General features: G+C 38.3%; 2 protein-coding genes across 7 annotated transcripts in view; one reads left to right on the top strand and one right to left on the bottom strand.

Annotated features, from left to right (window-relative positions):
• The window catches only part of wu:fc17b08 (uncharacterized), a 121,890-nt gene that overhangs the window by 73,382 nt on the left and 20,815 nt on the right, over nucleotides 1–27,693 (top strand). Inside the window, exon 1 of one of the 6 annotated variants that reach the window (XM_059947122.1) lies at nucleotides 516–918. The exons of the other annotated variants lie outside the window; for them this stretch is intronic. The gene's annotated coding sequence lies outside the window, so the exon portion shown is untranslated. Of the gene's footprint in view, nucleotides 1–515; nucleotides 919–27,693 lie in introns of those variants that run through there. 6 annotated transcript variants of the gene reach the window in all.
• Nucleotides 6,233–27,693, bottom strand: part of LOC132379362 (slit homolog 1 protein-like) — a 308,706-nt gene continuing 287,245 nt past the window's right edge. Inside the window, exon 37 of the mRNA XM_059947126.1 lies at nucleotides 6,233–13,597. Within this exon, the coding sequence (XP_059803109.1) occupies nucleotides 13,587–13,597 (11 nt within the window). The 3' untranslated portion in view covers nucleotides 6,233–13,586. The remainder of the gene's footprint in view (nucleotides 13,598–27,693) is intronic.

The raw sequence follows: 27,693 nt of genomic DNA, 5'->3' as shown, positions 1-27,693 counted from the left end.
TGAACTAAAGCTTGATCAATCGAATGTTGGTAACCTACAATGCAGGGCAGGCACTTCTTTATTGTAGTGGTGTTTCCCGCTCTCCATAGGTAGGATAAATGCAGCATGAAACTGGCAGGCGTACTCAGAACATAACCCTATTCCGTCAAAGGAACAATACTTTTTACCAAACTGTACTGTCCCTTTAAATTTTAAATTTCTGAATTCGGGATATTTAAATAGGTCAATGCTGTGAATTTCGAAATATGAAAAAATGGGGAACTAAATTTCCTCTGTACAAATATTTTTCCAAGTCTGGTATCGAACTACAATAATATACAATATAGGATGTGTCCATTTGAGTTTCGGTTGTTTTAAACAAGCTGCGATTTTTATATAGGGAGTGGAGGGTAACGATGCATTATTGGGCAAGTGCTGGCAATACTTTGGTTCTCGGCACCGCAAAATAAATAAAAGGTAAAGAATCCGTAATCTCATCATTCGCTTTTTGTAATCCAGCCTCCAGGTCCGGTGAAATCTAATGAGAAAAATAGTGAGCAAATAACATGTTGGAAGTGTATCACATTGACACTAGTTATTGAGCTAATTTATTTCTTCGGTAACATCAATTCTCGTCTCTGCCCCCACCGTTTTAACGAAAATGAATCAGGCACATGCCGCAACTTCTAACCTTCCTTACAATAGACGATTGACGACTGCAATAGCCAATCGACGAGTTGTACTCTGCGCTGAGCCAATCGATGCAAAGATAGGCGGGATGTCTGAGGTCCCTTTCACTAAGGCTTGTGGACTCCTGGGATGTTACTGTAGTTGTATCTTTTTTTTGGTGGGGGGAAGAAAATGTCTTTTGATGAATTTCCCTAAATGGAGTTCAAATGCAATGGAGTCATTGTGAACTGGAAATCATCTGTATGAAATGTAAGTTGATTACAGTGAGTAAATAGGCTCAAGAAAAAGAGTCTGTTTTTTTTTACTGTTGTCTGGCTATTTTGACCCACATATTTTATTTTTAAAAATAGACGTGTTCATTCCCCTGCCCTAGAAATTATTTATTTGAAAGCTCTTGGCAAATTGAGATGGTTTAATGGAGCAGCAAAGAGGTGAAATAGAAGCTTGGCTGTAGATAATAAAAGATCGTTTTGTTATGGCTGCGCTTTTATTTGATATCATTAGAAACAGGCCTAGTTAAGAGGCAACGAGGAGCGGAGCTCCTGAAAATTCAAAAGGTTTTACCTCTGTTCGTTCAGCTCGACCCCACCGCCCTCCATCCCCGCTCTTCTTCCTTCATATCCCCTCCCATGTTCACATTAATCGCCAGATATTCGAGCCTTGTTAACCTGTTAATGTTTGTTTTAAAATGCAGTTTCAGTGTGATTAATAAATACTGAAATCCCCACCTTCACCCAGCTCTTCCTGTTTGACAATTACTGCAAAATTAGGAGAACTGTTTCGATGTGAATGAAGTGGAGCTTTATTTTAATTATGTTTAACTATTAAGAATATCTTTGCTGTAACTGCATCCGTAGACTTGAAAATATTTATTGAAGATGAAATTTATTGTCCCTTTTAATACAAATTGCAATGGTTTGGAGCATTAAAGTGTACAGTAACATCTCTTCAGTGAATATTAACACATTTTATAGAAAGTGTCATTGACAAATGGCACTACCAACTTTAGAATGTCTTGCTGTGTTCTGTGGAGCTGCTAGCAGATTGGTAAGTTTCAAAGTTACAGCGATAGTTTTAAAATATCTTCTATCTGTTCCAACTTGTTAAATTTCTTGGGATTGTACACAAAAGGACTAAATTTTGATTTGAAAGTATCAGGGGTTAATGGTCTTCTATCCCACAAGAGGGCACAGCTGTGGCACGTACAGTGGATCTGGTAACTTTTGGATTTAAAGATGACACAACTTTTTCCCCATCCCCTCCTCCATCTGATTCTCAGAAATTTAGAACGAGTTTGCAGCTATAATGTCATAGCTGTTTAACATTGCAGGGACTAAAATCTATCTAATCCAACAAATGCGTTCTAACTTTGTACATTCTAACACTGAAAAATGCATTCTAACTTGTACTCTAAATTTGAGTATATCAAACTAGTGCAAAATGTTTGTACAATTGGAGGAATATGGATCAGAACTGTGGAAAAGATTAGTAAACAATTTATTTTGATTATTATTAAAACTGTAAAAAAAAAATACCCAATCTATTGAAAACCTGTCTCAGTTTTAAAACAAAGATCAAAAATGAGGAAACAATATTATGAAAATACGAGAGCATGTAAGATTTGCATGTGAAAGTTGTTTTGAAGTGCTCTGGATCTCTTGCAGGATTTAAATGTGTACCCTTTACTTTAGATTGGATGCAAAATTGCACAATAGAATAACTGAGAAATGTGATTGTCAAAATGAGCTTGTGCATCAATAACATATAGATACTAGACAAAGCTTAATGTTATTTGATTGGTTTTGTTGAGAAGTACAATTGATATTATTCTCTGCTAATGTTGGAGTCAAAGAGCTATAAAAATATTAGCACAGTAACAATGGTGATACAGCGAGAGGTGAGATTCAGGCACCCTTGTTTGATCCATCACTCCGTTTTATTCGGTTTGTTTCCAGTAAAACATCTATAGTTAATCACTTCCTCTCACAAAGGGGGGAAGTAAATTCCAAGTGGTATTTATTATTGGATTGCCATCGCAAATGTGAGTGTTATTTCAGGGGCTTGCCCTGGTTATTGTCAGTAACATCACAAGAAAACAGCCAAAGGGATTTTTTTGGGGTGGGGAGGGGCTAAATGTGCTATTGTGTAAAGCTGGGGCTATGTATTGCCTTTTTCTGAAATTCTTCTTGCTGGTGTTTTAGTAAAAGCATGGAGTACAAAGGAATGCATTTACCATTGGGACTTTAATGTACTACTATATCATTTTGGAACATTGGTTCCCTGTAAAATAGAAAGTCAACAGATTGGTGGGGGGAGGAAGGAGAATGTCTCCTTAGTTGTTCAGAGACACTGACCTGAACTGTGGACAGAATGGCTAATTCAGAATGAATCCATTGTCACAGTAGTGCATTAAGTAATGCTGTCCTCACTGCTTCTGTAATCCAGATCCTGATCTTGTGTGCTTTTTTTTTTGTATTTAAATTATTCATTTATTCCCCAAATATACTTCACTTTTTTTGTTCTTCCCTTAACTGCTGCAATACACTAAGTGGCCACTGTGTATTACCCCTAGTAAAGGTGGAAGACAGGAAGTTCAAATGGGGTCTGTGTGACATCTATGAGAGAATGAGTTTCAGGGTAATAATTGGGAATGGAAGATTTCTCAGAGGAGAGCCATCATTAATCTTTAATAGACCAAATAGACCACATCAGGAAAGTGTGAAATTGTATGAAATTCATGATTTGTTTTAAATGTTTTATCTTTAATGTTATATGCTTGCCTTTTGTTGTCACATTGTTGATTCTTTTTGGGTAGTATGATTTTGCTAATTAAGACCATGTTTCCTTTAATCGTCAAACATGAGGAAATCTGCAGATGCTGGAAATTCAAACAACACACACAAAATGCTGGTAGGACACAGCAGGCTACGCAGCATTTATAGGGAGAAATGCTGTCGACGTTTTGGGCCAAGACCCTTTGTCAGGACTAACCAAAAGGAAAGATAGTAAGAGATTTGAAAGTAGTGGGGGGAGGGGGAAATGCGAAATGATAGGAGTAGACCGGAGGGGGTGGGATGATGCTAAGAGCTGGAAAGGTGATTGGCGAAAGGGATACAGAGCTGGAGAAGGGAAAGGATCATGGGACGGGAGGCCTCAAGAGAAAGAAAGGGGGGGCACCAGAGGGAGATGGAGTACAGGCAAACAACTAAATATGTCAGGGATAGGGTAAGAAGGGGAGGAGGGGCATTAACGGAAGTTAGAGAAGTCAGTGTTCATGCCATCAGGTTGGAGGCTACCCAGCCGGTATATAAGGTGTTGTTCCTCCAACCTGAGTTTGGATTCATTTTGACAATAGAGGCCATGGATAGACATATCAGAATGGGAATGGGACATGGAATTAAAATGTGTGGCCACTGGGAGATCCTGCTTTTTCTGGCGGACTGAGCATAGGTGTTCTGCGAAACTGTCTCCCAGTCTGCGTCGGGTCTCACCAATATATAAAAGGCCACACCAGGAGCACCGGACCCACACCAGCCGACTCACAGATGAAGTGTCGCCTCACCTGGAAGGACTGACTGGGGCCCTGAATGGTGGTAAGGGAGGAAGTGTAAAGGCAGGTGTAGTAGTTGTTCCGTTTACAAGGATAAGTGCCAGGAGGGAGATCGGTGGGAAGGGATGTGGGGGAACCATTCAGAGCCCCAGACAGTCCTTCCAGGTGAGGCGACACTTCACCTGTGAGTCGGCTGGTGTGGTATACTGCGTCCGGTGCTCCCAGTGTGGCCTTTTATATATTGGTGAGACCCAACGCAGACTGGGAGACAGTTTAGCGAAACACCTATGCTCGGTCCGCCAGAAAAAGCAGGATCTCCCAGTGGCCACACATTTTAATTCCACGTCCCATTCCCATTCTGATATGTCTATCCATGGCCTCTTGTCAAAATGAATCCAAACTCAGGTTGGAGGAACAACACCTTATATACCGGCTGGGTAGCCTCCAACCTGATGGCATGAACATTGACTTCTCTAACTTACGTTAATGCCCCTCCTCCCCTTCTTACCCCATCCCTGACATATTTAGTTGTTTGCCTGTACTCCATCTCCCTCTGGTGCCCCCCCCTTTCTTTCTCTTGAGGCCTCCCGTCCCATGATCCTTTCCCTTCTCCAGCTCTGTATCACTTCCGCCAATCACCTTTCCAGCTCTTAGCTTCATCCCACCCCCTCCGGTCTTCTCCTATCATTTCGCATTTCCCCCTCCCCCCACTACTTTCAAATCTCTTACTATCTTTCCTTTCAGTTAGTCCTGACGAAGGGTCTTGGCCCGAAACGTCGACAGCGCTTCTCCCTATAAATGCTGCCTAGCCTGCTGTGTTCTACCAGCATTTTGTGTGTGTTGTTCCTTTAATCATGGCTGCTTCTTGCTTTTAATTATTGTGCATCTTGGTTGATTTTTGTTTTCTCTGCCCAACATAGCCTGGTATTCTTTTGTGTTCGTAACACAGTGAGTAACCAGTTGGACCCATGCTGCCTCCCAGGCATACCATCCCAGTGGCCCTGTTCTCGGCTTACTTCCCCACATCCCTACAACATCTCTCACAGCCACCAACTCCCTCTTTGGTCCTGTTGCCATTAGCTTGCTCCAATTAATAATTTACAGTAGTCAGTTAACCTACCAGTGCATCCCTGATGTGGGAGGAAGCTGGTGTGTCCAGGCAGTAATGGAGAGAAAATGCAAGCTGCAAGCAGCACCCAAAGTTGGGACCTCTCTGGATCCCTGGAACAATGAGGAAGCAGAACAAACTGCTGTGCCATTGGGCCACCCTGCTGACAAATAAGGAATTTTCCTTAAATCAAAGCAGCATATTTTTGCTTTCATGAACTCTGAATTATCAACTTGGCTGGATGCGGCTTCTGTCGATTCAATGAAGTTGACAATAACTGGGCTTTATTCATTAAATTGCCCTTATTGACATGGTGGGAGGGGTCAGAAAGGACTCGAATTTATTTATGTCCTCAGATTATATCAGCCTGTAATGTTAGAAATTCTTTGCTAGAAAGTGATTTTTGTCAATGGCAATTAAACCAGTTTTGCATCAGTGTGGAAGGTCTTAGACACAGCTTAATTGCTCCTTTCTGAGTTTACATTCTTGCTTCCACTAAAGTATTAGTTTTATATGAGGGCTGATTGATAAGTTTGTGGCCTAAGGTTGAAGGATTCCATTTTAGAAAACTTAGCACATTTATTTTTCAACATAGTCCTCTCCTGCATTTACACACTTAGTCCAGTGGTCGTGGAGTACACAGATCTTGGACTTCCAGAAAGTGTCCACAGATGGGTGATTGATAAGTTCGTGGCCCAAGGTAGAAGAGGTGAGTTATACAGCTCTTGTTACATGTACATGCAGGACAACTCTTTGAGTGATTATGCAGAAAGTTTGAAGTTAATAACATCTCCTTCTACCTTAGGCCACAAACTTATCAATCACCCCCCTCCCCCGATGAGTTATTGCATACGGTCCAAGATCCGTATGCTCCATGACTGCTGGACTAAGTGTGTAAATGCAGGAGGGGACTATGTTGAAAAATAAATGTGCTAGGTTTTCTAAATTTGACTCCTACCTTTGGCCACAAAATTATCAATCACCCATCGTAGGCAAAGAATTTGACAAAGAAATTTGCATTTTGCACATTGCTTTATTTAAATGCTGGGGTAGTAAGAAACAGTATTTCTGCTGAAAGGACATTCTGTTTTTAAACTTCAGATCCAAGAAGGGTTTGCAAAAGTGTCTCATTTATTTTCATTGAAAGGAGAAACTTTAATAAAGTGTTTAATTGGGGAAGCCATTTATTGGGATAACTCTTAAAGAACAAAATTAATAGAGAAATTATCCAGAATTCCCTTTGCTTATTTGGGACACTATGCTGCTTAATTGGAACAGGAGACTTGCCGAATGGTTTCTAACTAGTGTCTGTCAAGTGAACTTGTATGGCCGTTAGACACAGCACTGTGCTTAGAGTGAACAGTTTTTAAATAGTGTCATTTGCGTGTGCTAATTTTTTTTTAACCGATAGCTGGCGAGAAATAAGCAGCAGGACACTTCAGAACTGTTTTACTCACTGCGGTTTCAAGCATTAGGGCTTTGGAGATGCCAGAAACAGCCAGGAGTGAAATGGAACAGTTTCACTACTTCAACAAGTTAGGAACTATGAAGAATCTGAAGGTATTGATAATCATCTTGAATGTTACAATGAAAATGAAGATTTGGGATATATAGTTGTCAAAAGAGTTGTATGAAGGCAGTCCATTATCTGCACTGCTGATTTGTTCATTTACAGTCAATCAAAAGGACATGGTTGTCTGTTGTCTGTCGTATTTGACAATGGTAGTGAAACGTGGGAGAGTTCTTAAAGTGGAAAAGCTGTTGCACTGGGACAGTTCCATTCTCAACCTTGAAAATCCGAGTCCAGTGGTATGAGTAGTCATCACAAACTGGGATCTTCCTTGGTTGCAGTGGATGCTACTGTATTATCATGCCCTTTGCTCTTCACAGAGCTTTGCAGAACCACCTTCTTGGTCATTGGATCTCACTGTTGATCTCATCTGTCCAGTCTGTCAGAGCTGACTTCACAAGTTAGGACAGGCATGTCCCTTTTTCACCAGGGTATGAAACCCACCAGCTACCCACCCTCATCTGATTTATCCCATCTTTCAAAGTGCTGTACCAGGTGTGACTGCTGTCATATGCGAACACTACTTGGGGGCACAGGTGAGAGTTGAAAGTGTCCGGTGGGGACCCAAGTGTAAGTGAACTACCCCATAATGGACATGACAAGCTCCTTCAACGGAGATGCTACCCCTCCCATAGCAGTGTACACCGGATGAATTTGTCTTGTCGATAACTGTTAGAAACTAATACAATTTTATAAGTACTGTAGTAGCATTAGTAGTGTTCCAATCTATTCTGCATTTCATTTAAATACATAATTTATTACTAAATTAAACAGGAATTTGTCTTTTTTTATATACCTTTTTAACTATTTCCATGAACATTCAGCTGATTTGTCTAGCTGCTTAATTGGGTTAAAATGTACTGGGCTTGATGTGTCCCAATTAACCAGAAGCTCCTGTATATGCACCTACACATGTAGAACTGTTTAAAGTGTAAAGTGTTTCTATAAGCTGCACCCAAGTAAGTGTACCTTAAAGCTTACATTACTCAGTATTCACATCTTGTTCAATTGTTGGTGTTGCACCTTCATTGTTGTGTCTTTCTCACTGTCAATTTTCAATTTTTCTTCTTAAGGGGCACAGACAATTGTGGTTTCAAAGTCAATGGTTGTATTGGACATTTGAGCATGACTGCATTTTCTTTGTGTTTCAGAACTATAAATAGTGATCACCGTTGCATATATTTTGTCTAAATAATAGAAACTTGTTTCTGTACATTTACTGATTTTGAAGTAGGACAAGAATGAGCACACATCCAGGATCATGACATCCAATTACTAAGGTTTGCATGTGATCTTATTCCAGATGTTTGCCTCAGTTAACCAAGTGCATTTGAAGTTTTGTCACCTAATGTGACTGCCTTAAAACATGTAGCTATACATCTATAGGAATCATTAAAATTAAACATTATTCAACTCTTGCAGCAAGAGGTTGTGGTGCATATTAACATACTATACTGGGGGTGAATCCGAATCAAAAGGGGGGGGGGGAAGTATGCTAGTGCTCACCTAGGACATAGCTAATGACTGTGAAATAGCTAATATTATATGCTGTGTTTGTACTACTATTGTCTTAAGATTTCATATATAACAATGCACAACTTCACTACTGTAATAACATTAATGAGACTACTTGCCATTTTATTATTGATAGCCTTGCAGCCTTATTTATTATACTTCATAAACTTTGGTATTTTGCGGGATCTATTTACTGTGTTTTGCTTTTTCACTTCCATTGTTAAGATTTTAATTTTCTCATGAATTACTCACTGAATTATTTGATTCCAATAATGAAATTCTTTATAAACTTGCCAGAAAAGATTTCTTATATCAATTGTTTTTGAAAACTGAACTCTTGAGCAACTTACAAAGTGTAATGGCAGCTGTCATAATTGACAGCTTATTTTAATAAGCTGTCTATGAAGAGGAGATTGCATTTCTTTTATAAAAGATATATGAAGCAGTCTCCTAAATTTTTTATATCCACTTCTCTGACTTCAGGGGGAAAAAAAGTTGGCATTTGAAGTGAGATCTTGTTTAATGTAAAATTAACTGCTTGTGACTAGGATCATATTTATTTTATTTGTTCTAAAGCAATGTGAAGTGTTTATCTTAGTAAATGTTTTATTTGTTAAAATGTTCAATTTCCATTTTGTTTGGAGTACAGCTATAATATGGAGAGATTTAATTATTAATCTACAACCAAAAAATATTTGAACATTGTGTTGGAGCCATGCTGTTTTAATGTTTGAATGAAAAAGCATAAGTTATTTGTGAGCAGTCCATCAACTGGTTTTCAGACCATAACATTTAGCAACGAAGAACTGTTCACAGAAAATGGTCCAAACTGAGCCCATATTGCTAAATTTTGGATTGTTTCTGTGCTTGCCTTTGCAAGTTTAAAACCAGCATATTTTCTATTGGGATGCCTTTTATGTATTTGAATAATATGTTAAAACTGTTTCTCTGACATTGTGTAAAATGGCCAGGCACACCATCCTTTAATAGACATTGAAGTCTGTTTGAACTGTGTGGGGTTGTTGGAATCTGTGAACCTAATCAGATATAAATGTTCATTATATTGAAATTATAATGTTCACAAACAAAAATGAGAATCTTATGTACTAGAGAATTAACAGTGATGTTAGCAGTAATTGGAAGATGACATGATGTGATCTAAAGTGTAGGTGAATTAGCCACATTACTTGCGTATTGTCAGTCATGTAATTAGAATTATTTTAAAAACTCAATATGCATTAAAGGAAAGCAGAAAGCTTTATTAGCTAACTGTGAATGTTTGATACAGGTTTTCACTATCTAGTGTAGTGCCTGAAAGGCAGAGATAAAGTAGATGTGGAGAGCTTCTTTCCAAGAGTGGGAGAGTCTAGGACCAGTCTCAGAATACAAGGATGTCCTTTTAGAACGAACGAGTAGGAATCTTTTTCGTCAGAGGGTGGTGAATCTGTGGAATTCATTGTCACAGACAGCAATGGAGACCAAGTCATTGGGTACATTTAAAGTCGAAGTTGCTGTGTTCTTCATTAGTAAGGGTATCGAATGTTACGAGAAGGTAGGAGAATGGGATTGAGAGGGATAGTGGATTAGCCATGATGGAATGGCAGAGCTGGCTCGATGGGCTGAATGGTCTAATTCTGCTCCTATGTCTTACAGTCTACATCTGGAACAAAGTAGTGCCTCCCAATGGCACTTATATAGACTGAAAAACATATCAATTTAGTTTACAGAAGTTGAATTTAAAAAAAAGTTTAAAATAAATAGCCTGAAACTAAAATTCAAAGCATTCCATAAGCATCTAGCAAGATGAGTAACATCCACTTGGAGAGAAAGAGGCCCTGTGTTTCAGGTGAAGGACCCTTCACCTGCATCAGTCTGGAAAAATCAACTCTCTCCAGCACTTCCTGTTTTTGTGATACATTACTTTTGGAGAGGAGTGAGTATAAAGCATACTTTGGACCTGAAAACTATTATTGAAAAGCAGGATATACAGTATTGTACACCAAACCTCATTTTAATGCAATGTTAGTACTGCATCACTTCCATCAGTGAATGGAAGCACAGGCTGAAAGGCCCTAGATGAAGTCATCCTTACCGGTTATGGTGCTGAATGGAAAAAAATTGCAGAATTTTCCACCTTCCCTAAAAACAATCCTTTTAGTGAATTGGCCTTTGAACCCTTTAGTGTCTGTTTGAGATCTTTTGATAATTCATATTCCCTAACATATACAGAATTCAGTTTTATCCCAAATGCTCATTTAGCATTGTAAGCTTTAGAATGTAGGAAATTGCTACATTTTGTAGTGCCATTCCCAAATTTAATTTAAATCATTGCATATTATCATTAAAAATACTAAAGTGGACTCAATTTAATACACCAATCTCACGTTTTTTAAAATAATCAAGCCATTAATGCATTTCCTCAAATTGCAGTACATTTAGATTATTGAATGTAATCTTGACTGGAGCAGTGTTTCTGATTTTTCTAATCTAAGTAATAGGTTGCCATGGAAACTGACCAATAAATAGATGTGTCAGGTCACGGGTAGCATAACTAATTTGTGAAACAAATTAAATGGGTGACAGTGAAAAGCCAGGGCAGTTTTGGTCACAGTAACTGTATTTAAAACATGATTTAGCAAATCATGCTACCCTCTTAAATATTGTGGATATATTGAGGAAATTTATAGATTATGGCACCTGTTTCTGTTGTCATCCCATTTAATATATCTCCATGTAGAGAAACTAAATATTTAATAGAGAAAGGAATGAAGTAGATAAAATTGTTTGCAACAGACATCCAGTTGTATAGCCATCATTAATTTTGCTTGTCACACAGTTCCTGAGGTTAATTTGAAGTGATGTTGATTCACTGTTTTTATCCAGAATGGTGTGCCTAGCCTTTCCAAGGTACTGTTATGGCTTAAACATTCTTACCTTTTTTTCGTTAACAAAATGACTGCATTTGATTGCATATCATTTTAAAATCTGAATCTATTTCAAAATGTATCTGGTAGGTTGAAGTTGATGAGATGTATAAAGCAGTGATTTTTTAAATGGTGCAGTATTTTTAAAGAATGTTTTGTTTCCATAACCACTCACTATCTTTCTCTGCTTTATTCTGTAACAAGAAGTAAAACATTAACTTTGTTGCTTTCTAACTTATTCATTCGTTTGCTGGCCTACAGATGTGTCTTGATGTATTTTTTAAAAGTTTTCCCTCTTTTGTAGGGCAAATCTGTGATACAAAGTACCTTTTAATATTATTTATAATGTAATCCTTGTCTGTGTTATCATTGGCTTTCTTATTGTATTGGTGCCAACAAGCTTGGGGAAATTTGGTGTTTAATGTATTCCTGCTGTTCCAGTGTGCACACAAAGTAATTGTCTCAATCACCACTGCCGTGAATGATAGCATAGCAACCATCAGCATTTAGTATTCCATAATGCTGAAATGGAATTCCATTCTGAGAATACTAAATTTCTTATTGTATTCCAAATGTTTGTCACATTGGTGGATATAATACATTTGTTTCTTGTTGCCATAGTTGTGCATTATTGAAATCCTAATGACTGTACTGTCTCAGTTTTCATGTGCATAATTGTATTTTTCATTGTAAATCTGAAATAGTTCATAAATTGATATTGAAGCCATTTTATCATTGCTCTGTACATTATTTTTGGTCAAATCAGAGAACAAGAACTTTAAACAGTGAAACTATTTAGTACAGCATTACTGCAAATTGTTTCCCTTTTAGTGCTTGATCATCTAATGGCAAAGTGCAATATTTATGTTGGAAGGTAGAATTGGTGTAAAATTATTTCCATAATATTAAGATTCAGTGGATACATGCAGATTTCCCATTGTGCTGTTAACTTAATTCAAGGCCTATAGGGAAAATTGAGTTCTGCAAGCCACCACTTGCAGCTGGACCAGTAAATGATAACTAGTGAGTGATTATTGAGGCAGGTGGTGCAGAGTGGCATCAAGGTTGAACTCCAGCTTTGGTACAGCTTGGATAGTCATAGCAGATGTTGAGTTGAGAGTATTTTGAACTGAAAACTATTGTTTTTAATTTGATTTATGGTGGTTATAGTGAGCATTTTGGACTCACTGTATAATTTAGTATAATTGAATCTGCAAGGAAACTAACAACTGTCTTAGAGATTTCGAGAAAATCTGGCTTCAGTATTGACTGTGAACATGTCAGGTTGGTCAGAATAATTTGTCAATTTATTTGAGATGTACATGCTTATGGTTTCAAAGCAGAAAAGCTATTGAATCACTTTTTGAATGTGTTTTATCCAAGATTATAACTGCCCCTAATTTTCAGTCGATAGTGTGTGCAATATATTCATGATGTAACATTTCTCAATTACATATACTAAATGCATCAACTAAACCATAGAGTGGCAATCAGTTAAAAGGTGTACTATCCTTGAGGTAGGGGAAAATATTGACAAAAGTAGATTTTGTTTCTTTTGTGATGTGCATATCAAACATGCATTGATTAGTTTCATAAGCAGCTTGAAACTCAGGTATTTTTCTCACAGTTTCCTCCATCACCTTCTGCCTATCGCTAGCTTTCCCAAAATAATTTTTATTTATGCAAAAGACTTGACCATGAGCTTTGACAAGCATTTAGCAGTGGCTGGCGACTCACCTCAGCCTGATACTTTTAATTTCAGCTTGGTTTTCTGTAACTGTTTCTGAAATGGTTATTGTAATAAGAAGTTAATAGGACAATTATAATATAGAATTATTAAAGTTCTCCTGTTCCTTCATGTAGTTTCCTCAATTTTGCTGCTGTGCGTTGAGGTTCCTCCTTCAGCCACAAAAACCTATCTTATTTATAGGCAAAGATTTTGGAGAGAGATGGTCAGTCTTTATATAAAATGACACAATACAGCAGCATGTTCGGTAAAGCTAGAGGATAATAAAAATTGCAATCTGTCGTCAAATACCAGTATCTCCAATTTGTACCTCATTAAATGCCTAATAACAGATGAGATTGTGTCAGTATCAAAAGTCAAGATGCAAGTTGTATTATATGGCTCCTTATTACATTTTCTAATGACGCCAGTTGCTAGCTTAGTTAATCCAATCAAATGTATGGATATGTCCCATGGTAAAGCCAGGCTTTGTTGATTGCAGTGATGTCACTAACTTGTCACAATTACAATATCCCTACAAAATACAAAAACATTTCACAAAAATTACATTGGTTTGCGTAGAACAGTGGTGAAAGAACAACTTTTAAATGGAGTGAGATGGAAGAGCTGCATGAACTATCGCCACCTGCATAGACATCAAAAGAAACAAACCCTATATGATTTGCTAACAGTTATTTCAGTTGTAGTAGCATACATACTGTTTTTATGTTAACTGTAAGAAGACTAAGTGACTTAAAAAAACACCTAATACAGTTTTGGGGAAAAAAAACCCTCAGGGACATTTGACATACTACTTCACCATTTACTTTGTGCTGATACTTTAGATGATTAAATGTTGCCACATAACTTATGAATGTTGATTTGTTCTTACTCAGTTTAGCAAAAGTTAATCTGCCAAACTGAAGCTGTAATTTTTCTACGTTGTATCTCTGACATTTTATAGTGGCATTCTAGCTTCACAATTGTATATATCTGTATAGACTTGGGCTCTGTTTTCTGAACAAACCATATTTCAAAAGTGCTGTTTAGTTATAAAATGTTTAAAAATTCTATTTTTCACATTGCCAGTTTTTTTTGTCATTGGGGCTTAAGTTACAAACAATGAACTTGTTTCATCAAGTGTGTTGTTTAGGGGCTTCTCTGATAATCCTTTGTGATCCAATTATTCTGCTTCAAGTGTATTTCACATTTCTTTCAGTAAGTGATTTCTGCTTTAATTAGTCATATATTAATTTACTGAATGATGACTTACCATCCAACCTTTTAGAACTCTCTGAACTTGTCCACTGTGAACTAATTCATCATCCAATACAAATACTACATTTTAAGCCCATCTTCTGTTGCTTATGGCTTGTACTAATTCCCCCCTCTTTCAATTCAATTCTTGTGGATTTGGCCCTAGTATTTTTTTTATACCTTGGAATTATTTGAGAAAGTCTTTGTAAACATACAAAATTACAAAGATATATCAAGCTAGGTTCTAACTAATTACATCAGTTTTATCAAAATTGCATCAACCTTGCAACTGCAAAAATATCTGAACTGTTACATTACCTACTGATTTTAAATTGTATTTCCTGAGATTGGTGGCCTTGAAACAGGTCATTATACTTACAGCATTATCCTTGGCAAGGTATGAATAACTAGTTTGTTAATTAGTACTTAAATTGATCTAGTAAGCTTGAGCCTGGCACACTGACTTTGTTTATTTGCCCTTTATTCTTCAGATTGCAGTGGTCAGAGACATGCTGATTGGATTTCCATATAACACATTAATTTTCATGAATCATATTTCAAAACAGAGCAAGTAATGTTGCTATTTTGGAAATGGGGGCATTGTCCTGTTCATCTCATATGCAAATTAACTTTTGTTCCCTCTGTTCCAATGCAAAATAACTTGGAGTTTCTGAAATTTTATCTCACCATTAAGAATGTAGATAACCTTTTATTCTGTCACGCAGACTTGATGTCTGTGTGCAATGGTAATCACTTGCAAGAAATAAGTCTGTTTTACACAGTTACGAAGTAGGCATTTTTAAAATGCTGGGACCCCAGTGTGTAAAAACTCCTAGGTTAGTCATTATCAACTAAAGTGATGGGTAATTAAGCTGGTGCTCTACACCCAAGTTCATGGCCCCATCAAAAAGATGGCAAGAAAAAGCTTTTAGACTCCTGTTGGCTTGTGTTATTAATGTCAAACTACTTTTATTATCAAAATGCTCATTACCTCAATCCCACATTTCAGGAATTTTTAGTAGTTTTGGCTGAAATTCAGTGTACATTAAGCTGCTAACAAGTCGAATTAGGAAAAGTATATATGGGTATATGATGTTAAGGCCCTCCTTTAGTAACCTGTAACGTAGCTGAATACTGATTTACTGCTGGGATTTCCTTTAACATTTTACTAAGGATCATATTCTTGGGCAGTGACGTTCTTGAGGATTATTAGTCTCTCCTTTGTATGCATGCTTGGTTGGCCATAGTCAGAGAAGTAGGTTTAAAGCCCAGTGGCATGGTGCCACAATTCAGCTGTGGTGCACACATGACCACAAATAGCTCCAGCTGGATTTTAAGCAGTACAATCTTGAAAGTTCTCACACTGCCCCATTTTCAATGTACTTTAGCTTCTCCAATTCAGGTAATGTTCAAAACAACGGGTGCCCATTTGGTCTGCTTGACCTCGTACAGTTTACAGCCTGACAAAGGTGTATAATTTTGAAAGCTTATTTTGCAGTTGTTTGTATTATCGTCTATCCTTGTCCATTTGTTATAAATGTCTTGTACAGCTGTTGTGGCACTTATTTTTTGCACTATTAATTGATCTGTTATTAAATGTACTTTAATTTCATCTGGACTATGAAATACCCTGTGTCTTACTATAAGTGACCAGTAATTTTAGATCTTTTGTAATTTGTAGTTGTTTGCCTTGTAAAGAATGTTGGGGTTAAAAGATTCTGTCTTTGTGCATGTGGGAGTTTTTGATTGTTATTACCAGAGTTTTAACAAGTAACAAAATGAGTTCTATCTGTATTGTGTTTGCAGTATTCACTGGTTGCTAGTTTCAGTGCAAAAACACTATTCTTCTAATAAATTTTGTTTGTTAAATTTTATGCTGTGTTATTTTTATTCATTCTTCAAACTGAATTTAATATCCGCTTGAACATATTGTTCTCATAACAAAGTATTCTGGCAGTCTTCTCTCTGAAGTTGAACTTCGAAGCAGTTCTCTTGCCCCTGAATTTGACTTTCAGTGAAATTTATTTTGTAGATGTTTTTCATGGCACTCGGAGAAACAGAAACTGCATGCATGTGTAAATTATGAAGTTGTGTTGTTCAGGCTCGGAAACAATTAATGTTAAACTCAGGAGCCATTAAGATTCAGGACGGTACAAAAGGAGATGGAAAATGCATGCCAAAAGGGCAAAGTTATGATAGTCATGGGAATTTTAATATACAGCTAGATTGGGAAAATCAGGCTGGTGCTGGATCTAAAGAAAGGGGGAATTTCTAGAATGCCTGTGAGATGCCTTTTTAGAGCAGCTTGTGGTTGAGCCTACCAGAGAAAGAGTGGAAATAAAGGGAACACTTCCTGGTTGGCTGTTGGTGACTAGTGGTGTTCCACAGGGGTCTGTGTTGTCACCATATTTTTTGCATTATATGTCATTGACTTGGATGACGGAGTTAATTACTTTGGGGGCCAAGTTTGCTGACTATATGAAGATTGGTGGAAGGGCAGGTAGTTTTGCAGAAGTAGAGAAGCTACAGAAGGACGTGCGGGTTAGGAGAACGGGCAAAGAAATGGCAGATGGAATACAGGGTTGGAAAGTGTATGATTATGCACTTTGGTAGAAGAAATCAAACCATAGACTATTTTCTAAATGTGAAAATTTTAAAAATCTGAGGAGCAGAGGAACTTGGGAGCCTTCATTCAGGATTACCTAGTAATTAACACAGGTTAATTCGGTGGTGAGGAAGGTGATGTTAGCATTCATTTCTAGAGGTCAAGAATATAAAAGCAAGGGTGTAATAATGAGGCTTTATAAGGCTCTGGTGAGGCCTCACTTGGAGTCTTGTGAGCAGTTTTGGGCCCCTTATCTAAGAAAGGATGTGCTGACATTGGAAAGGGTTCTAAGGAGATTCACAAAAATGATTCCAGGGTTGAAAGACTTCTCATATGAGAGTGTTTGAGGGCTCTGCCTTTACTCACTGGAATTCAGGGGAATGAGGGGTGACCTCATTGAAACATTTCAAATGTTGAAAGGCCTCGATAGAATGGATTTGGAGAGGATGTTTCCTGTGGGGGTAGGGGAAGTCTAGGGGACTAGAGGACCAGAGGACATGGCCTCAGAATAGTGTGGCATTCTCTTAGAATGGAGATAAGGAGTTTCTTTAGCCAGAGAGCAGGCAGCTGTGGAGGCCAAGTCATTGGGTATATTTAAGATAGAGGTTGATGGATTCTTGATTAGCCAGGGCGTGAAGGGATACGGGGAGAAAGCGAGAGATGGGGGCTGAGAGGAGGAATGGATCAGCCATGATAAAATGGCCTATTTCTGCTCCTACATCTTATGGTCTTATTCTAAATGCCAGCCTTAAAATTCATCAATGTTAAAATACAGTAATGGTTCATTCCTTCCAACTTTAGTTTTTTATGGCTTAATTTTACAGGGTAAAGTTCTTGTCTCTTGGGTTGTCTTAATTTATTAAGTACTGCCCGAGGGGGAAAAAAAAGTTCTTGCATATAAACTTCTGTGCTGTCAGAATATTTAATTCGCTAAATCTAATTTTTGTTCTTGTATATTATATGCCAATCTTAATTGTTCTACGTTATTGATGCTTCCTAATATATAAAATCTGTTTCTACCTCTCTATCTCGAATTGATTCTATGAATGACAGCCACCACTTGAAAACACTAGTTCTACCCAGCTCCATGTAGTATTTTGATATTATACAATATATAATAAACTGTCTTTTGCATCATTCAGATGTAGGTGGGTAGGCAGTATGCAAAGTGTAGACACAAAACTGCAGATGCTGGAATATGCAGTAACAAACAACCTGCTTAGGGGTACTCAGTGGGTCAAGCAGCATCTGTTGGGAGGGAAAGGAATTGTCCTGATACAGAGTTCAACCCGAAGTTTCTTTCCTCCTTCAAATGCTGCTTGACCTGTTGAGTTTCTCCAACAGATTGTTGTTCTTTTACACACAAAATAGAGTTGCCATTGTAAGAAAAATATTGAATCAATAAAAAAAATACTTACGGATTTCAATTTTTGCCTCCCACCCCAAGTGTGAGTGTTATTAAATCATGCCAGTTGAGTTTTTAAACCATCAAGAGTGGAGTGATAAATCATTTTTAAAAATAATATAATTATCTCATATACTTTGAAACGTTTTTCTTGGACTGATGCTTTTCTTTCTCGTCTCCTCTTTCCCTCTTGGGAAGGTATTGCTTGTGGTACATTATAATTCCACGAATAGCTTGTGACAATGCCGAAGCAGTACAATGTAATTTGGTGTGTATGCTTACTCTTGAGAATCATGTTTTCTAGTGATACCAAAAAATATAGTGGCTGCCATTAATAGCAAGTTAACATCTTTGTACTTTGGTGTTATTTTTTCCAACACAACCCAATGGTACAAAAGTTATAATTTTGACATAACTAGCATTAGAATGTGTGTCTTTGTGAGGTTGGGGGAGCTACTTGAGATGATCTCAGAATGCATACTAGAAAAACCAAATAGAGAATATGGTTCGGACTAACTACATACGTGCGGGATCTGTGCAAGGCTAGTTGCTCTGAAATTTACCTCACAAACTTAGAGCAAGTACACTTGTCTGCTTGTATTAAGGTGGGCGATGTCAGGCACAAGGTTTAGAATATTAAATAAGTCTGAAATGATTGCTATTCATAAATGAGACTGTGGGAATTGAATAAATAACACTATTTTATCAAAGTCATCAAGGGCAACATTTTGTAAACTGCTGGTTTAAAAAGTATTTTACATTTGCACTATCATTTCTTACAAATAAGAATTCTCAACAGATTCTTGGCCTTTTAGAAAGTACCCATTTCTTTGTCACGGTAAACTAAACTGAATCACCTTAAAACTTATGGGCTTTGAGGCCTAGTAACCTTTACAACACAACACGACCCAGCAGTGGTTGGGAGTGGTGGGGAATTCAAAAATTCAAAATTCAAAAATTGTATTCAGTTTTCTAAAGTAATTTTGTTTTTGGGAACTGGTGACTCTGATAAGGGTACATTTATTGTTCACAAACACAAGAATTTCTTGAAATTCAGTCATTGCAAGCTCCCCCCGGCCTTTCTCCAGTTCCCTTTCTCACCTTATTTCCTTACTTGCCCATCACCTCCCTCTGGTCACAAACGAGAAAATCTGCAGATGCTGGAAATCCAAACAATACAGGACCACTGAATAGTATCAGCCCAAAATACCAACTGTACTCTTTTCCATAGATGCTGCCTGACCTCCTGAGTTCCTCCAGCATTTTGTGTGTGACTGTGGTCCTGCTGTGGTGCAAAGAATTCTAAGATACAAAGATGATAGTGGACTGCAATATGTTTACAATGTGGTGTAACTGAAGTAGCAGTGTTGTATTAATTTTGAATTGTAGTTTGTAGATATTGACCTCCCTTGGTAGATGTACTGATCAGACTGCTCTGTTGTGGTTGGTATCTTAAGGCCACAGGATATAGGAGCAGAATTAGGCTATTTGGCCCATTGAGTTTGCTGTCCCATTTCATTATGGCTGGTCCATTTTCACTTTCAGCCCAGTTTCCTGCTTTCTCCCTGTATTCCTTCATGCCCTAATCAAGAATCTTACAATGTCTGCCTTAAATATACCCAATGACTTTGCTTCCACAGCTGCTTGTGGCAACAAATTCCATAGATTCACCACTCTCTGGCTAAAGTTTCTCTACATCTCCATTCTAAAAGGACATCTGTCTTTCCTGAGACTGTGTCCTGTTGTCTTGGATTCCCCCACCACAGGAAACATCGCAACCACTCTGTTGAGGCCTTTCAACATTCGTTAGGTTTCAATGAGGTCACCCCTCATTCTTCTGAATTCCAGTGAGTAGAGTCCCAGAGTCATCAAATGCTCGTCATATGATAAGCCTTTCAATCCTGGAATCATTTTTGTGCATTTCCTTTGAACCATTTCCAATGTCAGCATGCCCTTAGATAAGGGGTGCAAAATGGCTCACAGTTCTCCCAAGTGAGGCCTCACCAGTACCTGTAAAGCCTCAACGTTACATCCTTGCTTTTTTATTCTAGTGTCATGCTGCTTTCTGTTCCAGTCACTGTTGCTCCAGCCAGCAAGGTGCATGGTGGCTAACAACATCCCTGACTTGTAAATTGTGTAAACCTTTGAGGAGAAATTGCTCTGCATGTCATCCTCTGGCACAGTATTCCATGTGTTACGAGGTACTGTGGAGCATAAGCCTAATTCAGTGAGTTAAATCATGTTGATAGAGAAACTGCAGTTATGACACGCAAAGTCGGAGATAACTAGGCTGATAAGGGGAGACTGCTGAAAATACTCAGCAGGCCAGGCAATGTTTGTGGAAAGAAGCAGACTTAATATTTCAAGTGGATACTGCAACCAGTTCTGATTCTGACTCTTAGTCAGAACTGGAAAAGAAGACAGTTAAAATCTTTTTTTTCTTGTACCCAATTCTGCCAAATAATGGCCCGATATTCAGATTTTCTTCCCATGGCTGCTGAGTGTTTTCAGCAATTTCTGTCTTTACTTTCAATGCCCAATACCTGAGGTTTTGAGTTTGATTTTCAGATAATTGGGCTTTTTCACATTAGATATAGCCAAACAAGTTGGACAGCATCTGCGGGAGGAAAAGAATTTTCAACATTTCATGTTGCAGCCTTGCAGCCCTGATGCAAGATTTCACCCTTCAGTATTGATGGTTCCCTTCTTCCCACAAATGCTGCTTGATCCGATGAGTTCTTCCAGTAGATTGGTTGTTGCTCTAGATTCCAGCAACTGTAGTCTCTCATCTCTTACTGTTACCAGTTGTTTTTCAGCACAGCAACATTGAAGTTATCTAGTTTCTGGTAGATTAAAAAATGCTGGTTGACTGGCTAATTCTCTCTTTATGATGGAGGGTCTTTGAAACAGCTGAGAATAGTCCCTAGGGGAATTCCTGCAGTATCAGGTCAGGAACTGTAATGGATAGCCACTACACGTGTTACCTTTTTCTTTTGTTTCAAGTTGAACTGAGCACTGGATAGATTACATTTGATTCCCATTTACTGCATATTTGCTAGGGCTCTATCAAATTATTCCTTCACTGGAACTATTCTCTCTTGATTATGCTCTGTACTTTAAAAATGCACATACACTTTTAGAACCAAAGATGATTTTTCAAATTCAGACTGGACAAAATTTGAGCACAGAATCTTTAGGGGAAAAAAATCACAGTTGTTGCTCATGGTACAACATTGAGAAACTGTTGCATTGTTAGTAGAACCGACCTTCAGGTAAACTGGAATTGGGACAATTTTGTGCTGCTTCACTGCCTCAACCAGCACTTTTAAAATAAACATTGTGGCCAATATTGCATTACAGTTGGTGGGGCTTGCTGTTTGCTATGCATTGTTTCCGTACATTGCAGCATTTTAGAAAGTACTTCATAGTTTTTTTTTTAAAAAGCTCTGGAATATTCTGAGGCTATGAAAGATGGGACTACAAATACAGGTGTTAATTAGGGACCTGAGTTTTATCTGATTTTGGGTAATAAGGTGTAAACTGAAAATGAAACCTCCCTCCTGCTAACAAAATCACCGAAGCAGTTTTTAAGCAGTTTTGTTTTCTCTGTACAAAATTGTAACAGGACATCCAGACATATTTTGTTGCGTGTGAACTGTTTTTGGGCATTAAAGATTTAAAAGACAATACTTTTGTGGTAAATCCTAATATTGCAATATTAGAATTTTTGGATTCTACATCTAGGGACTGTATACTTAAGCTAAAGCACTGCTGAAGGGTCTCAGCCCAAAACATCAACTGTTTAACTCTTTTCCATCATTGCTGCCCATCCTGCTGAGTTCTTCCAGCATTTTGTGTGGAAAGCTACATAATATAATGCCCATTTTTCTGTTAATGAGTTTAAATACCATACAAGATGCTTAGCCCAATGAATGCTGCTCTCTGTGCTTGCAAAGCGAGCAGGATTTACAAATAAGAAATGGAAAGCGTCTGTCATGTTTAATTCCTTGTTTTGTTCCAAAATAAATTGTTTTGTGTGGACTCTGTAGGAGTGCAGTCCAGGAGAAGGGATCCTGTTCTTCTCTCCATATGTAAACAAGTTTAAGCTTTAGAGCCAGTGCCATTGTGGCCTGAGTTTAGAGACTGCTGAATGTGCAGAGGATTAAGGATACTGAGTTCTATGCAAGGAACATGTCTGTTTTATCTTTTGTCTTTCACTACACCTTAACCTAACCCAGACTACTCCATAGGAGATTTCAACAGTGTTGCAAAGCAAGTCAAGTCACTTTTATTGTCATTTTGACCATAACTGCTATGTACAGTACATAGTAAAAATGAGACATTTTTCAGGACCATGGTGTTACATGACACAGTACAAAAACTAGACTGAACTACGTTTAAAAAAAACTACACTAGGCTACAGACCTACGCAGGACTGCACTTACCCTACATGCAGTATAAAAAATGTGGGTGAGTTGTGTAGCTAAATGGGATACAGTACAATGTCTAAGCATGCATAAGACAATGTACTGTATATATTGTGATTTTGTGTCTAATCAGTAAGTAAAGTGTACCCTTGCATGTTCTGGATACCTTAATTACAAAGTGCAGCTATTAATGTTATGCTTCTTGAATAATGGTTGGCCATATTGTTTCATTTCAGTTTTTGATCTTGCCTGTGAGACACCTCAAAAACATAGATTGGGTAGAAGCCCCATTTTGCAGTCACTAGTGGGGTGGGAACACAGTGTCTAGTACCAGAGGGCACAGCTTCAGATGGATGGATGGATGTTTGATTATATGACTTGCACCAGTACTGCTGATTCTGATTCCCCAGCCCTGCATGCCTCCAACTGCTGCATGTTCTTTCAGTTCTGGGCTCTTTCACATCCTCAGTTTGCAACATCCCTTAATGAGTGGCTGTACTATTATTTTCTTAATTTGCATGGCGGTAGTTTAGTGTTTTTGTCTTCGTGTCACAATGTAGTATGTTCAACAGTTTTCTCCCCCCAGATAATAAATTTCACCCAGGCTATTAAATGGTACAGTACAGACATTACTGTACTCAGTTTCACTGGAATTTAGAAGGATGGGGGAGGGGGAGATCTCATTGAAACCTATCAAATGGTCTTGATAGAGTGCATGTGGAGAAGATGTTTTCTATAGTGGGCGGGGTGGGGGGGGGAACACAGTGTCTAGGACCAGAGGGCACAGCTTCAGAATAGGAGGATGTCAATTTAGAACCCAGATGAGGAATTTCTTTTGCCAGAGGTTAGTGAATCTCTGCAGTTCATTGCTACAGGTGACTGTGTAGGCCAAGTCATTGGGTATATTCAGATTGGAGATTGAGATACTTGATTATTCAGGGCATCAAAGGTTACAGGGAGAAGACAGGAGAATGGGGTTGAGAGGGATAGTAAGTCAGCAATGATGGGATGGCAATGCAAACATGATGGGCTGACTGACCTAATTTTGCTCCTGTGTCTTGTGCTTTATGGAGAGAGGCGTTCAATTTTAATAGCATCAGAGATCCATAATCTTCAGGTTGTAATGTGGTGAATTCAGCAGTTACTTTCTGCTTGTTAATATAATCACATTTACCCTTCTACCTTATCCCTCCTACTAATTGCGACCTCTTTTCATGGAGTCCTCACTTTTCTTCATCTTTCAATTTTTCTCATTGGAGTATACTTAATCTCAAAGTCCCAAGTATAAAGCAAGTAGAGCAAGTGACTAAGCACATAGTCTTGTAGTACATCTGTACTATGGTGGTGGATAATTCACTCACCTCAATACTGAACTGATTCCACAATCTATGGACTCCCTTTCACGGACTCTATAAATCATATTCTCAATATTATTTATTATTATCATTATTTTATATTTGCAGTTTGTCTTTTGCACATTGGTCATTTGTCAGTCTTGCTGTTTAATTTTAATTGATTGTATGTGTTCTTTATATACCTCCAAGAAAATTAATCTCAGGGTAATATCATCATATATATTTATGATAATAAATTTACTTTGAACTTTTCTTCATTTAACTACTTCTTACCCACAACATCTCTTACTTTTAAACTGACCTTAAAATCAACCTCTATGACAAGGTTGTTTGTCATCTATCCCAGTCACTGTTCCTTCTAATTTGTAATGGCCAGTGTGCACAAAAATCTTGTGCAGCGCAATTTTTTTGCCCAGTGACAATATAATATGCACTGAATTTTTAAGTGGAAGTAAACCTGAAGCTATTCTAAGCATAATAAACTACCAAATCCAGTTTGTTGTTTGTTGTTTAAACAACTGTCAATAAGAAATTTGATCTCCTAGGTTTGGTTGTTCTTTGCTCTTGTTCATCTGCACTTTCACAAAATGTAGCAGGCCAGTAATGGAGGATTTTCTCGCTGGAGCTTTTGCACACCATCCGTGTGTGATTTGCATGCTAAATGACGCTTCAGAAAGTTAAGTTTCCAAACATCACTCTTCTTCCCACATGCAAATTCTCCAGCAACTTTTGCATCGCAACAATACACAGGTAACACCAGTTTCTGTAGTTACATGAATATTTCTCGTAGCTGCACATTCCTGACCTCATGCGCTTTCGGTGTAGCAGTGTCTACTATTTCATTAAGCCATTCCACTTCAAATGAACTGACAGTTCTTTTGCGCTTCACGCCCTTTGCTTCTTTGGAATTCGACATAGTGATTCAATAAGTTCTTCAATAAGACCAGTAGAAATAAGTCGGTTCTAAAATCTGCAGCCAAATCATCACAAATTCCACATTGTCAACACCATCTGCATCAGAAACCGGAAAAGGTATGATCGTGAAATATACTAAACCTGCCAGTGAGGTAGAGGGTGACAACCTTCTGTGCGCAGTTTAAATTCTGTTGTGTGCCAGAAACAAAAGATGGATGTGTGTACATACATGCACACCTTGGAGGGAACATTGGTCCCAATGTCCTTTGGTGGATAAGTGCCAAGTTTTCAATAGTGCACCCATGAAGGCCTTTGAAATATTTGCTGTGTCAAAGATGATGCACAAAATTATTTTTTTTAATACTGTGGAGAGTGGTGAAATTCTATCACTCAGCTGATCTGAGAGTTGGTATTGATTCATAAAGGGAGTTAAAGAGCTTGGGGTCCAGACAGCTGGTAATACAGCCACAGTGAATGCACTGATTAAACTTGGAGACTCACAAGACCTATTGCATTACAGAAAGGCAAGTGTTTGTTTTTATTACTGTGTGGTATGTGAGCATTTATTACCACGTTCTAACCGCACCTTGAAGTGTTGAATCAGAGGCAATCTATGTGGTGCAGATGCATCTAAGTGCTTAAGACTCTTTTTCAATGCCTCTTGTGTATCTGTTTCCACCATCAGCATCAGCGGTGCGCTGCACACACTCACCAATCTCTGAAGCTAACTCCTCTGTTCCCCCCCCCCCCCCACCACCTATACTTTCCTACATTCACCTTAAAATTAGCCGAAAGTACTGGCGGTTATCATCTTATGCCTCTTGTATATCTTTATCAAGTCATCTCTTCTCCAAAGAGGAAAAACACTGGTTTGCTCAGCCTATCCTCATTGTAACCTATAACAACCATCTACTCTATTCATAACATCACCAACCTTCATGTCATTCACAAACTTCGACTTCCACATCATGTCATAGTCATAGAACACTGCAGCACAGGCCCTTCGGGCCAACTAGTCTATGCTGAACTGTTATTCTACTTAGACCCATTGATTCATGCCTTGTTCACAGCCTTCCATACTCTTCCTGTCATTTATAAAAGTCACTTATTAAAAATTACAAAGAGCAGATCCTTGCAGACACCATTGGTAGCACCTTAAAAATTCAGCCCCAGTTTCCTTGCTTAGCTTTGCACCAATTTGTAGGTCAGTTCACCCATGAAGAGCCTTGCAAATGAATTATTGTGTTATAGTGGCAGTGAGTTGCTGAGAAGAAGGTGTTCTCACCATTAATGGAAGAATGGTTGAGTTATGGCTGGGTGAGGTCAGAGGAACACATTCCATGCTGAGGAATGGTGGAAGATGGTTGATAAATTTTTGGTCCCTGTAGTGTCTCTCCTCTTTTTCTTTCTCCCATGGGAGAACACTTACAGGCTTGTTATTTTTGTGTTTAATTTTGTTTTAATATTGGGTTTTTAGAAGAGCCAAACTCAGAAATTATGCAGCCTAGTTTGTAGGAAGGAGGTCTGTGTTAACGTGAGATTATACTATTCAGTGGAGTTCAAACTGATGTTTATCCTGTACATCTGTTCATGCTCTCACCCAAGTTAAATTTTCCTTGTTGTCGTTGTCTCTCATCCTTATGACTGTTACCCTGCCTCCAAATCCAGTTATTGGTATTGAGAGCACAAACGTGAAAAAAATCTGTAAATCTGAGCAACGCGCACGTACCTACACATGCACTCGTATGCGTATACATGTGTAAATACGGATTCACTTACTCATTGTCTCTCTGTCTCTCCGCTCGGACAACTCAGCAGGCCAAGAAAATAGTTAACATTTTGGGCCAAGTCCTGATGAAGGGTCTCTGCCCGAAGTGTCGATGCCATACTCCTTTCCATTGATGCTGCCTGGCCTGCTGAGTTTCTCAAGCATTTTGTGTGTATTGGTATTGAGAGATTATGTTGCCCTGTCTAGATGTCCTGCAGTAATTAGACCATAGTTCTTACTGAAGTACCAGACACATACAGCGTAGGACAGTGAATAGGTTATCCATGTTGTGCACAGCATTACATTTTGTAGTGCCAGCGACTGGGGTTCAATTGCCACTGTTGTCTGTAAGGAGTTTATATGTTCTCCTGGTGACCCCATGGGTTTTCTCCTGGTGCTTGGGTTTCTCTCCTCGTTCCAATGTAAATTGTGAGCATGCTCTGTTGGCGCTGGAAGTGCAGCGACACTTACAGGCTGCCCCCAGCACATCTTTGGACTGTGTTGGTTGCTAATGCAAATGATGCATTTCACTGTGTGTTTTTGATGTACAGTTGCAAGAAAAGGTTTGTGAACCCTTTGCAGTTACCTGGTTTTCTGCATCAATTGCTCATAAAATGTGGTCTGATCTTCATCTAAGTCACAATAATAGATAAACACAATCTGCCTAAACTAATAACATACAAGTAGTTGTGCTTTTCATGTCTTTATTGAACATATTGTTTAATCATTCACAGTTTGGGCTAGACAAAGTATGTGAACCCTTGTATTTAAAAACTGATAGAACCTCCTTCAGCAGCAATAACATCCACCAACTGTTTCCTGTAGCTGCTGATCAGACTTGCACAATGGCGAGGAGGCATTTTAGACCACTCCTCCATACAGAACTGTTTCCGTTCACC

The sequence above is a fragment of the Hypanus sabinus genome, chromosome 22, assembly GCF_030144855.1.
Source record: "Hypanus sabinus isolate sHypSab1 chromosome 22, sHypSab1.hap1, whole genome shotgun sequence".
In the NCBI taxonomy this organism is placed as follows: domain Eukaryota; kingdom Metazoa; phylum Chordata; class Chondrichthyes; order Myliobatiformes; family Dasyatidae; genus Hypanus; species Hypanus sabinus.
This window is presented reverse-complemented; position numbering and strand designations above follow the sequence as displayed.